Source organism: Strongylocentrotus purpuratus, unplaced genomic scaffold, assembly GCF_000002235.5.
Source record: "Strongylocentrotus purpuratus isolate Spur 01 unplaced genomic scaffold, Spur_5.0 spur5_contig_859, whole genome shotgun sequence".
Classification (NCBI taxonomy): Eukaryota; Metazoa; Echinodermata; class Echinoidea; order Camarodonta; family Strongylocentrotidae; genus Strongylocentrotus; species Strongylocentrotus purpuratus.
This window is the reverse complement of record NW_022145567.1, coordinates 520,174-534,493: the sequence shown is the minus strand read 5'-3', so window position 1 is coordinate 534,493 and position 14,320 is coordinate 520,174. Positions and strand designations below refer to the sequence as shown.

At 38.7% G+C, this 14,320-nt stretch overlaps 1 protein-coding gene across 6 annotated transcripts in view; it reads right to left on the bottom strand.

Moving 5' to 3' along the window:
- Nucleotides 1-14,320, bottom strand: part of LOC100890715 — a 38,799-nt gene that overhangs the window by 9,114 nt on the left and 15,365 nt on the right. For all 6 annotated transcript variants that reach the window (XR_004066449.1, XM_030998243.1, XM_030998238.1 and 3 more), the window contains exons 7-9: nt 10,962-13,258; nt 7,187-7,755; nt 636-680 (exon numbers count right to left, since the gene is read on the bottom strand). Coding sequence is in view for 5 of the 6 variants with exons in the window: in XM_030998243.1 (XP_030854103.1) it covers nt 636-680; nt 7,187-7,755; nt 10,962-13,258 (2,911 nt within the window). In the remaining variant the exon portion in view is untranslated. The remainder of the gene's footprint in view (nt 1-635; nt 681-7,186; nt 7,756-10,961; nt 13,259-14,320) is intronic.

Sequence of the window (14,320 nt, the reverse complement as noted above, 5' to 3'; positions counted from 1 at the left end):
AGCTGTTTTATGATTTGTAATGTTTGTGATATTGACATGGATCTTAAAAGGTAATATTCCCCACAAAATCCACTCATTACTGAGTACCTTCCAAGGCTTTTGATAACTTTCAAAGTGTTTTTTTTTTTTACATGGTATAGAAAATTTAGTTTGGTAAAAAGCGAAGCATGTCAAAACTATATCTCATAGGAAACTTGACACTTAACCTCCATGCCATTTCCCGCTACACACTAAATATGCCCACAGACATATTAGCTCGGGTTAGGGTTTAGGGTTCTATAACTGACATTATGGTTATGGATTAGGATTTGATTTAGGACTTGGGGTTAGAGCCTTAATAGGCCTACACTTAAGGTGGTATTGCACCCCCTTGATAAATCTGTAACTTATTGTATTTTTCTAAAAACAAGTCAGTTATAAAAGAAAATGAGGGATTGCTAGGATTTTCCTCCTTTTCTCACTAGTAATGAATTGCTCAGCTTGAGTTATTGAAATTCCAGTATAGTATTTGGATTCTTTGTCCCTATCTATAATTTCCTTGACCAGAGTGGTATTACTTTTTGAGTAAAATGCAAAAATAGTATCGGGGTGCAATTCCACCTTAAGGTATCTAAACTTTGCTTATAGTAATTTACCTGTTGGTTCTTGTTGTTCTTGTAATAAATCCTGGATGTCTATGTCTGAAATAAAAAAAATGACAAATTCAACTTATGAATACAATCACTATCCAGTCTTACCATCAAATATTAAACCTTCTTGGGCACACTGAATTTTTAAATATTTTTGTTATGTCTTCTCATTGAAGAAGGAAAAAATACAATGCATAATAAATCGCAATCTTTGATATTAAAGCAATTCAATTATATTGACCCACAATGTGTGTCTTCTTTTTTAACCCTTTGAACCCGAGCCATTCCACGCATATCTGTACCGCTGACCAGGGCCTACCCAAAATTTTTAAATCACTGTATAAGCCTATCATTTTGATTTTGATGTCCCTTGCTTCATATTTCATCTTACAATCGTCTGAATTGTTTCAGTCACCAGCATTCAAGCCAGGAATTTTTTTGTCTACTAATGTATACAACAATTCCATTTTTATCTACATGTATGGGGATGCAATATTTGATGAAAATTGCGATAAAATTAACAGAAATTGCGAAATTATTCATTTCTCTTGTGCAAATAAAAGCCAACTGACTTATCAACCAAGGGTTCCAAGATTCATTGATGTCTTCTGGTCTAAATAAAATCATTAAATATTGTAACTACACAATCTGGTACACAGGCACATCAGGTGTCTAACACGGGTCCTAAAAGTCGCTAATTTTTTTAAACAGGTACCAGTAGCTCCTTACAGGTTGACTCTCTATTACTGCAAAATGAAATGCAGCAAGTGCACTAACATGAGGTCAAAGGACAAACCCAGATCTTCTTGGCAAAAAAAATATTAGGTTTAATTTTGTCAAGAAAGTTTCACTCTGATACACATATGAATCAATTGTATCCTGATAATAAAAGAGGTAGGAAAATACCAGTAAAATTTCACAACTCTCACTACTTTTCATCAAACTTCATTTTGGCCTCATGTCAAAAAAAAATAATAATAATACATAAAAATACACAATTGATACCATTACATGAAATCTACCTTTGAAGTGAGGCATAATAACCAAAAAGTGTTCAAACTTTGACAAAATTGATTCAAAAATTGCAATGTTTATTTGGAAATAACACTTCATCCTGCAACTTATAGATTGGTTTTCAACTCATCCAAGAAAGCAATATATAAGATTTTAGCATACATGTATACTCCTTCAAATTCTTGATTTTTGTAATTAAGGAAGGAATAGACTAAACTTATTACAGTTGCAGCCTGAAATTGAGATTTCTTCAATATTTTCAAAATAAATATGTGTTCTACCTTTTGCAACAGAGATATCCATCACAGATTAACCTTTCAAATATTATAAGACAATTCAAAATGTTTTTTTTTTTCATCATAAACACCACCTGGTCTTATTTTGTAATAGATCAGGGATTTTAAGCAAAAAAAGCATGCTTACTAAGCCTGCGTGAGAGACACATCATGCAGTGCATTTTGCTGCACATAGTTACTGGTGTGGGTGTTGATTTTCTTTGGTACGTAAAAAATTAGCCCAAAATAGTTCTACAAAATGTAAACAAAGACAAAAAGTATGATGGGTTTACTTTCATCTTTTGATGAGTTCTTGAGCAAAGGGCGACAGATACGGAATTGGATAGTGCATAAAGGTACCTGTCAATCGTGTTCATTACATACCTTGCTCGAAAGTTCATAAACAAAGGCTTTTGGCAGCGCTTGACATTAGCAGTGGCCCTGGGGTCTGGGGCCAGCAAAATTTTGGAAAAGCCCACACTTGGTGGCCCGACTGGGCCACCAAATTTTTAATAAACTGTAAAGTTTGCTATTGTTGGGGGCCACCAAATTTCGTTTTCAGGCCACCAAGTAAAAAGCAAATGGGGAGCCTTGCTTTTGGTAAATAAAGGTTGGATCCAGGGAATATGGCAGTGTACCCCACAGAACAAATCAAATTTGTGCTCCACAAGACAATGATAGAGATAAATTGTGTGTCAATGTACTCAAAGAACAAATCAAATATGAGCCCCATAAGACAATGGTGAGCATCCAGGGTGCATGACAATGTACCCCGCAGAATAAATAAAAAAAGATACCTGCAAGACTAAGGTATGGATCCAGGGAATGTGGCAATGTACCCCACAAAACAAATCAAATATGAGCTCCAAAGACTATGGTATGGATTCACAGTCATGTCAATATGTACCCCACAGAAATTTGTTTAAAAAATGCAACATAAAGACAATTGATTGGATCCAGGGTGCGTGTCAATGTACCCCACAGAACAAATCAAATACTTATGTGCTCCACAAGACAACAGTGTGGATCCGGAATGTGTATCGATTTGAACTCACAGAACAAATCAAATAGATGCCCCGCAAGATGAAGGTATGGATCCAGGGAATGTGGCCATGTACCCCACAAAACAGATCAAATAGATGCTCCACAAGACAATGGTATAGATCCAGGGTGTGTGCCAATGTACTCCACAGAACAAATCATATGCTCCAAAAGACAACGGTATAGATCCGGGGTGTGTGTCAATGTACCCCACAGAACAAATCAAATAGATGCTCCACAAGACAATGGTATAGATCCCGGGGTGTGTGTCAGTGTACCCCACAGAACAAATCAAATATATGCTCCAAAAGACAATGGTATAGATCCGGGGTGTGTGTCAATGTACTCCACAGAACAAATCAAATATATGCTCCAAAAGACAACGGTATAGATCCGGGGTGTGTGTCAATGTACCCCACAGAACAAATCACATAGATGCTCCACAAGACAATAGTATAGATCCCGGGGTGTGTGTCGATAAAAGGCCCCCCGCTTTTCTCGAAAGGGTGCGTTGAGAGCGGAGTACCGTTTTAACACACCCTTTCGATAAAAGCGGGGGGTCTTTTCTCGAAAGGGTGCGTCACCTAGTCTTTTGCATCAGTCGTTTAAAATGAGGATCTGGGACAGAAGGTAATAGCTAGTTGCCAATTTAAGTATATCGAAAATTTTATCGAATGGGTGCGTTGAGCACACCACACCGCGCCGCACCGCACCCTTTCGATGAAAGCCGTGACAATGTACCCCACAGAACAAATCAAATATATGCCCCACAAGACAATGGTTTAGATCCGGGGTGTGAGTCAATGTATCCCACAGAACAAATCACATATATGCCCCACAAGACAATGGTATAGAGCCGGGGTGTGTGTCAATGTACCCCACAGAACAAACCAAATATATGCTCAAAAAAAAAATGGTATAGATCCCGGGGTGTGTGTCAATGTACTCCACAGAACAAATCAAATAGATGCCCCACAAGACAATGGTATAGATCCCGGGGTGTGAGTCAATGTACCCCACAGAACAAATCAAATATATGCTCCAAAAGACAATGGTATAGATCCCGGGGTGTGTGTCAATGTACCCCACAGAACAAATCAAATAGATGCCCCACAAGACAATGGTATAGATCCTGGGGTGTGTGTCAATGTACCCCACAGAACAAATCAAATATATGCTCCAAAAGACAATGGTATAGATCCCGGGGTGTGTGTCAATGTACTCCACAGAACAAATCAAATATATGCTCCAAAAGACAATGGTATAGATCCCGGGGTGTGTGTCAATGTACTCCACAGAACAAATCAAATAGATGCCCCACAAGACAATGGTATAGATCCGGGGTGTGTGTCAATGTACCCCACAGAACAAATCAAATATGCTCCAAAAGACAATGGTATAGATCCGGGGTGTGTGTCAATGTACTCCACAGAACAAATCAAATAAATGTAGATGCTCCACAAGACTATGGTATGGATCTAGGGTGTGTGACAATGTACCCCACAGAACAAATCAAATATATGCTCCAAAAGACAATGGTATAGATCCGGGGTGTGTGTCAATGTACCCCCACAGAACAAATCAAATATATGCTCCAAAAGACAATGGTATAGATCCCGGCGTGTGTGTCAATGTACCCCCACAGAACAAATCAAATATATGCTCCAAAAGACAATGGTATAGATCCGAGGTGTGTGTCAATGTACTCCACAGAACAAATCAAATAGATGCTCCAAAAGACAATGGTATAGATCCGGGGTGTGTGTCAATGTACTCCACAGAACAAATCAAATAGATGCCCCACAAGACAATGGTATAGATCCGGGGTGTGTGTCAATGTACCCCACAGAACAAATCAAATATATGTAGATGCCCCACAAGACAATGGTATAGATCCCGGGGTGTGTGTCAATGTACCCCACAGAACAAATCAAATATATGTAGATGCCCCACAAGACAATGGTATAGATCCGGGGTGTGTGTCAATGTACCCCACAGAACAAATCAAATATATGTAGATGCCCCACAAGACAATGGTATAGATCCCGGGGTGTGTGTCAATGTACCCCACAGAACAAATCAAATATATGCCCCACAAGACAATGGTATAGATCCGGGGTGTGTGTCAATGTATCCCACAGAACAAATCAAATATATGCCCCACAAGACAATGGTATAGATCCGGGGTGTGTGTCAATGTACTTCACAGAACAAATCAAATAGATGCCCCACAAGACAATGGTATAGATCCCGGGGTGTGTGTCAATGTACCCCACAGAACAAATCAAATATATGTAGATGCCCCACAAGACAATGGTATAGATCCGGGGTGTGTGTCAATGTATCCCACAGAACAAATCAAATATATGTCCCTCAAGACAATGGTATAGATCCGGGGTGTGTGTCAATGTACTCCACAGAACAAATCAAATATATGCCCCACAAGACAGATCCCGGGGTGTGTGTCAATGTACCCCACAGAACAAATCAAATATATGCCCCACAAGACAATGGTATAGATCCGGGGTGTGTGTCAATGTACCCCACAGAACAAATCAAATATATGCCCCACAAGACAATGGTATAGATCCGGGGTGTGTGTCAATGTATCCCACAGAACAAATCAAATATATGCCCCACAAGACAATGGTATAGATCCGGGGTGTGTGTCAATGTACTCCACAGAACAAATCAAATAGATGCCCCACAAGACAATGGTATAGATCCCGGGGTGTGTGTCAATGTACCCCACAGAACAAATCAAATAGATGCCCCACAAGAGAATAGTATAGATCCGGGGTGTGTGTCAATGTACCCCACAGAACAAATCAAATAAATGCTCCAAAAGACAATAGTATAGATTCGGGTTTCAACAACAGTTGGGCAATCTTCAAGAATTGGGATTTCCTCCATGTCCCTTTCAATAACAGAAAGGCAATCATTGGGATTGGGGCTATCCCTTTCAACAACGGTAAGGCAATAATTGGGATTTGGGAATTCCTCTGTATCCCTTTCAACAACAGTAAAGCAATCATTGGGATTTGGGAATTTCTCTGTATCCCTTTCAACAACAGTAAGGCAATCATTGGGATTTGGGAATTCCTCTGCATTCCTTTCAACAACAGTAAAGCAATCATTGGGATTTTGGATTTTCTCTGTATCCCTTTCAACAACAGTAAGGCAATCATTGGGATTTTGGATTTTTCTCTGTATCCCTTTCAACAACAATAAGGCAATTATTGGGATTTTGGATTTTTCTCTGTATCCCTTTCAACAACAGTAAAGCAATCATTGGGATTTTGGATTTTTCTCTGTATCCCTTTCAACAACAGTAAGGCAATCATTGGGATTTTGGAATTTCTCTGTATCCCTTTCAACAACAGTAAGGCAATCATTGGGATTTTGGATTTTTCTCTGTATCCCTTTCAACAACAGTAAGGCAATCATTGGGATTTTGGGTTTTCTCTGTATCCCTTTCAACAGTAAGGCAATCATTGGGATTTTGGATTTTCTCTGTATCCCTTTCAACAGTAAGGCAATCATTGGGATTTTGGATTTTCTCTGTATCCCTTTCAACAGTAAGGCAATCATTGGGATTTTGGATTTTCTCTGTATCCCTTTCAACAGTAAGGCAATCATTGGGATTTTGGATTTTCTCTGTATCCCTTTCAACATTAAGGCAATCATTGGGATTTTGGATTTTCTCTGTATCCCTTTCAACAGTAAGGCAATCATTGGGATTTTGGATTTTCTCTGTATCCCTTTCAACAGTAAGGCAATCATTGGGATGTGGGAATTCCTCCGCATGAAAACGTATTTCCCAATAAAAATTTTCAATAAAACTTGTCTCATATACTTTTCTGATATAAATTTTTTTTTTAATTGTTCTATTACAATTGTATGGGCAAGACAAATTTGAAGAGCACCCTTGAAAATGCTTATTCAAGCTAATTAGCATGAGAATGGGAATTTTTATTGGCCACCAGGTAATGCGTATCATTAAGTTAGACAATTACTTAAAAGGGCGATGAAAAACCACTGTGTTTTCTGACTGACATGCAAGAACCAATTGTTGGGTCCATATGGACCCCCCCCCCCCCCCCTCCTGACCACTTAAGTGTTAACTGCACTGTGATTTTTCCTCATACATAATAAACCCATTACTCTAATCATTTTTAACTCGATGAAATCTTTATTACAAGTTTTAAAAATGAACTTTTTGCTTACCCCCTTCGGTGATCTCATCCAGGTTTTTTCCTATTAGCTTTCCAGCCTTGCCCTCATCAATTGCAATCATGAGCTTAGCAACCTTTGCCAGTTCGATGGTCGATTCGTTTAATCTATAAAACTCCCGATGCACTCGGATGTCGTGGCCCATGTGATCAGCTAACCAGTCTAGCTGACTCTCTGACAGATTCAATATCTGCGACACCGTCCCACAGTACTTTCTCATCTTTGTTGTGCGAATGAGATGAGGCTTCATTAGATCTGCCTCCTCAGCCAATGCTTGAAGACTGTCTGATGCTCGGAGGGAGGTTTCACATCCAGGCCGTGCAAAGAAGTATACATTATCTTTTGTAATGCCTCCTTCATGACGGTGAGCCACAAGTTTATCCATTGTTGCCTTGCAATCTTGAGGAATTAACACAGGTACCTTACGTCCACGTTTTCCTCTAGTGTAAACCATGTCTAGATCATTCATTAGATGTTGCTCCAGTGGAGATAGGGACTTTTTCACTTCTTCTATGCCTGAGCCTACTGCATTCCAGTTTGGTCTCTCTGTGTATGATTTCAGTCTATATAAGAAATAACCAATATGAATGTTTTGTGAAATAATCACAAGAATTAGGTTACATTTACAAATTGCTTAAGTTTCAAAAGGACAACTGATTTAAAATGACACTTGATACTCAGTGCAGAGCAAAATATTGATTCAGCTATTCTTTGAGACCATACTGTAACTTTAAGATTCTAACAAAGATCTGACTGCATACAAAGTCTATGTTTTGGTCTCAATGACCACCTCAAACCTTTTGCCAGGCAATGAGGGATGGAGGCTTTTTAGAGTAAATCTACATAACCTTACATTTGGACAAGCTTGAGGCAGTTATGATTTCCTCAAGCATCATGATGCTTGAGGAAATCATAACTGCCTCAGTAGAACAATTATATCAATGCCGGGATGTCTGAATGTCCAAGGAATTATCTTACCTCTAATTCCCAGAGCACTAAGGTTTGGATGGCATGGAATGCCTCATGCCATTAGGTTATTAAATGGTATTTTTTCTATGCTGAGAACTTTTCCCAAACAAGTCTAAATTTGTGACCCTCCATCACAAAACGACCAATAAGTCGAAATGGGAGTTTTTACGTAAACATCCAAAATAGCCGAGTTGGGGTGGAAAAGTAGATTTTCGGTTTTTGGTGTTTTTTGAAAGAGCAACTATCGATGTACCATCTGGCTAAATTGCAGGGTCAGAAGTGAGACAGAAACATGTCTTTTCTTTGATTTAAAATGACTTCTTTTTTTGGTCACTTCTGAAATTCCTTCAGAAAGGGGTCTGATTTTATCATACTGAAAGCTTGGAAACAACTGAGTGTAACTAAAAAAAAAAACATGTTATGTAACAAGTTCACACTGAGATCAATGTGTACAGGATGTGTGCCAATTCTCGTTGAAATCTGATAAATCGATTGATTGAATTCACATTTATTTCCTTCTTGAAGACAATATACAAATACAAAATATAGTTAAATGAACATACAGAGAAGGTGGCGAAACACCCCGAAAATCGATTCATACCGGTTGCTAGGGAGTTTTGGGTGGATGTATTTTGCCACGGGACAATAGGACAGAGTTAAGACTCTGAATTGTCTCTTATCTTTACAGCCCGTTTTCTCTGTTATTCTTCTCATCACATTGACAGACTTGCTGGCCTTCTCGCTGTAATTCTGGATGGTTAGCATAGTCCATATAGGTCAAGTTTTATATCATTTTAAAGCTTACAAGCTGGGCTTTCATATTCAGTTAAAATCAGAAAAACCAAAATTTCTGAATTATTGGTCGTTTTGTCGTGGAGGGTCACATTTAAGATTTCAGTTTAAATGGTCAAATCATTTGAATGTACAAAGTAATTTTGTGAACTGCACCTACCTATACTACAATCTTTGTAAAAAATGTTGGAGCAAAATGCTTTCCTCAGTCCCCTCATACAGTGCTGAAGCACCAAGTGTTGTTTCTTGTCTATGGAAGGAACTAACATTGTGATAGGGGTTTGGGGACGGGATCACTGGTTGGGGAAGGCTTTGGCCTTGATGACCAAAAAGAGGCTCTTTCAGTGCTTTAAAACTAAAATTGTGGCATTATCATGCAGCGATGCTTTTTTATTTTGCTCCAACAATTTTTGACAATGAGTATAATACACGTGTGTAAGCTTACAGTATAAGGCCAAAAGTTTGGGGCCACCCTCAGATTTAAAGGAAAATCATACAAACACTGCATTCTGCATTGATTCAAATGTATCGATACTGAATGGGCTATGGCAGTTACACTACATCACACAAGCATGCTTCCAACCGACTTTGAGTATTTCTGTGAACCCCAGTCGGTTTTCATAATATATTCAAATTTTATGCATACATTAAAAGCAAAGGTTATTTTTTGTTGTTGAAAGTTTGTCTGAGGCTTGTCTGACAAATAATATAGGCAAACTGGATTCTAGCAATTAAATTTCATTTAAAAAGAGCAGTCATCTCCATGATGTTTTCGGGAATGAAACATCCCAACAATCCAGTCGCTCTTAGCCTGTGTTTCACTCTAGTCAATGAGATGGGCTGTTCCCTGGCAGAATTCACATCAGCCCTTATATCTCAAGCAGTCAACTTCCTATTCCTCTTGCTGGAAACAACGGTAATGCTTGTCTTCTGCTTCTGACGTCACTTTATATATTTATGTAGCATGTGTCCTTGTTGCATAACATGATTTTATGTCACTTAGGCCTCCATAAACGGACTGGAACAGACCATTTTCCTAATGAATTCAAATTTACGGATGTTTCATTCCCGGGAATATTATAGAGACAAGTTATTCCTTTAGCCTGCTCTTTTAATTAAAATTCAATTGCTAGAATCCAGTTTGCTTATATCATCTGTTGCTATATCAGACAAGCATCAGACAAGCTTTCAGGATGTCAAAAATAATTCTTACTTTTAAGGCATGCATAAAATTTGAATATATTACTGGGGTTCACAGAAATACTCAAAACCGGTTGGAAATATGCTTGTGTGATGTAATGTAACTGCCATAGCTCATTCAGCATCAATACATTTGAATGATAACAAATGCAGTGTTTTGTATGATTTTCTTTCAAATCTGAGGGTGGCCCCAAACTTTGTGCCTGTTCCGTAATTGGGTTTGTACCACAACTAGTCACATTTTCACCAATTTTTTGTCCCAAGGGAATATGTTATCTTTTGACCCCAAAATCTCCTGTAATGAGACAAAATGAGCACACCATGATACAGAATTTTTTGTAGTCAAAAAGTTTGAAATAAGATTAAATCCTTGATCTATTTTCCCAACTATTTAATCAGATTTAGCCCTATATGGATGGCATCATTTCCAAATGCTGTGTGCAGTTTAAAGTGCAGGTACTTTATTTAGACACACTTTCTTGGTGGCCTGAACCGATTGCTTGCAGTACCAGATGGGATGAATCAGGTTGAAGTCATGTGTGAAATATTCATATTGTTGAGGTGCCCCCTTATCTCCAGTGTGTAATTTTTTTCTCTGATAGAAACTGCAAATAAAAGAGCAAATTTGCAACCTCTGAAGACACATAAATGCACCCCTCTCCAAAAGATACTGTTTATGTAAATAGGGAAAAAGCACATATTTGGCTTTTTTAAGCAAAATCTTTTGATGACATATATTTGAAATATGTTGTAAAACTCTTTTTGATACTCTTGCATTCTGCCCATTTAATACCAATTTTAAACTTACTTCAGCTGCTCCATCTCTCCTCCTCTTCTTTTGTTAAATGTCGTAAGTCTTGCCAAAACAAGGGTTTCACATCTCCTATATGTTGTTGGATCTGTCAGGTCTTCGCATGCCTCTATCTCCTGTTGTAGAAATTCTGAGAACTTCTTCAAATCATCTGATAAAGGGAGCTCTACTACCTTCTCATACTTTCTCTTTGCCATGGTATTTAAGGCTTCACATGATACCTTCTCTGCCCATTCAGCATTCTTCAAAGTCATGAAATTCTTTGCTTCTTGCTCCCTTTCTTTGCTTGATGTGGGATTATCATCATACATCCTCAATGCCATACATTTCTTTATCATTGCTGCCTTTGATATGACATTTCCTAACCTCAAAGCTAGTGACGGTGAGCTTTCTTTGCTTTCACCACTCCCTGCTGTAATTTGCACAGCCTCTATGAACCTGTCAAAGTTTTTGGGTTTTATAAACTGATCCAGTGTGGATTGCCCATTGTGATCAAGCATTCTGAGGTTTTGTAGCAACCTCCCTACTCTGCGCATCTCCTGACTAACATAGTGTTTCCTCTTTTGTGAATCTACTCCCGTGCACTTTCTCCCCTCACGGTTACCTAGTTGAATGATTAGTGGATCATTTTTCACAATCATAGTAATGTCATCATCTTTCATTGTTGCTAGCACTTCCTTAACATATGCTGATGCTCCTGACCCCTTGTCTAGCAGTAAATCGGATTCCAGCTTAATCTGTCCTGCAGATATTGTTGTCTCTTCACAATCCTTACCATGACAAAGATACTTTGTATGTTTCCATAGATCATTCCTCTTAAAGAATCCAAGACAATAAGGGCATGGACCATAATCTTCCTGATCAAAAATATCCTTATCCCCTGGCCTCCTCACTAGGATAAGTTCACCTTCAGAAGTGTTCAAGACTTTAATGTTGTGATAGTAGTTTCGCTTGTTACGTAGTAGTTCAAATTCGATTTGTCTCTCTTTTGAATTTCTGGGCAATGCTGCTATGTGGGCAACTTCTGTTTCGTCACAATGACACACTAGGAGATGCTTGGAAATTTTAGTCTTCAATTGACCGCAGTAGTAACATGCTTGATGCTTATTGTAAACTCTCTTCCCTTCTTTACTTCGCTTAACAGTCGGATAAAACACATCATTCCCGTCAACCGATTGGTGTTCATCCTCTGATGGGCAATAGTCCGCATCCATTTCCACAACAGTTGGGCTATCTTGTTCATACTCTGATGGGCAATAGTCCGCATCAGTTTCAACAACGGTTGGGCAATATTGTTCATCTTCAGGTGGAGTTTGGATTTTGTCATCAGTTTCAACATCAGTTGGGCAACATTGTTCTTCAGGTAGAGTTTGGACTTTGTCATCCGTTTCAACAACAGTTGGGCGATATTGTTCATCTTCAGGTGGAGTTTGGATTTTGTCATCAGTTTCAACAACAGTTGGGCAACATTGTTCATCTTCAGGTAGTGTTTGGACTTTGTCATCTGTTTCAACAACAGTTGGGCAATATTGTTCATATTCAGGTGGAGTTTGGATTTTGGCATCCGTTTCAACAGTTGGGCGATATTGTTTATCTTCAGGTGGAGTTTGGATTTTGTCATCCGTTTCAACAACAGTTGGGCAACATTGTTTATCTTCAGGTGGAGTTTGGACTTTGTCATCTGTTTCCACAACAGTTTGGCAATATTGTTCATCTTCAGGTGGAGTTTGGATTTTGCCATCCATTTCAACAACAGTTGGGCAATGTTGTTCATCTTCAGGTGGAGTTTGGATTTTGTCATCCATTTCAACAACAGTTGGGCAATATTGTTCATCTTCAGGTGGAGTTTGGATTTTGTCATCCATTTCAACAACAGTTGGGCAACATTGTTTATCTTCAGGTGGAGTTTGGACTTTGTCATCTGTTTCCACAACAGTTTGGCAATATTGTTCATCTTCAGGTGGAGTTTGGATTTTGCCATCCATTTCAACAACAGTTGGGCAATGTTGTTCATCTTCAGGTGGAGTTTGGATTTTGTCATCCATTTCAACAACAGTTGGGCAACATTGTTTATCTTCAGGTGGAGTTTGGACTTTGTCATCTGTTTCCACAACAGTTTGGCAATATTGTTCATCTTCAGGTGGAGTTTGGATTTTGCCATCCATTTCAACAACAGTTGGGCAATGTTGTTCATCTTCAGGTGGGGTCTGGATTTTGTCATCCATTTCAACAACAGTTGGGCAATATTGTTCATCTTCAGGTGGAGTTTGGACATTACACTGAGGTGCCTGCACCTGAAAGGAATACAAAGAATAACTATATAGATAACATGGATATCTTTGCAAAATTAGGCCCATGTCAATGTACCCCACAGAAAAAATCAAATAGATGCAACATTTAGACAATGGTATAGATCCAGGGTGTGTGTCAATGTACCCCACAGAACAATGCAATATTATGCCCCACAAGACAATGGTAAAGATCCGGGGTGTGTGTAAATGTACCCCACAAGACACTGGTATCGATCCAGGGTGTGTGTCAATGTACCCCACAGAACAAATATACGCCCCACAAGACAATGGTATAGATCCAGGTCGTGTGTCAATGTACCCCACAGAACAAATCAAATAGATGCTGCACAAGACAATGGTAAAGATCCGGGGTGTGTGTAAAAGTACCCCACAGAACAAATCAAATATATGCCCCACAAGACAATGGTATAGATCCGGGGTGTGTGTCAATGTACTCCACAGAACAAATCAAATATATGTAGATGCTCCACAAGACTATGGTATGGATCTAGGGTGTGTGACAATGTACCCAACAGAACAAATCAAATATATGCCCCACAAGACAATGGTACCCCATGAAACAAATCACATATATTCGCCATCCATGGAAGAAATGGTATATTTATATATGTGCTTGCTTTTTGGAGTGTTTTTTTTTCACAGATTTTGGTATAGCGATTTAGAAGTTCTCAATATTGTTCATCTTCAGGTGGAGTTTGGACATTACACTGAGGTGCCTGCACCTGGAAGGAATACAAAGAATAACTATAGATAACATGGATATCTTTGCAAAATTAGGCCCAGTTTCCAGTTCATGACACGTTTTTTAACATTCAGAAGGCTTTAATTTGATGCAAGGATGATGAGGAAAAATATTTTGAGTCTTGGCCCCAAAATTCCTGTAGAAATTATACAACAGACCAACCATAATGTAGGTCGATTGATAACATTTAGATTAGGGTATTAAAACCAGGGTAAAAAGGCCTGCTAAACTTACGTTCACTGCCAGTAAAAAATATAGGATAGATGTCAAATGAAATATATTCTTTACAAGTACAACTGTAC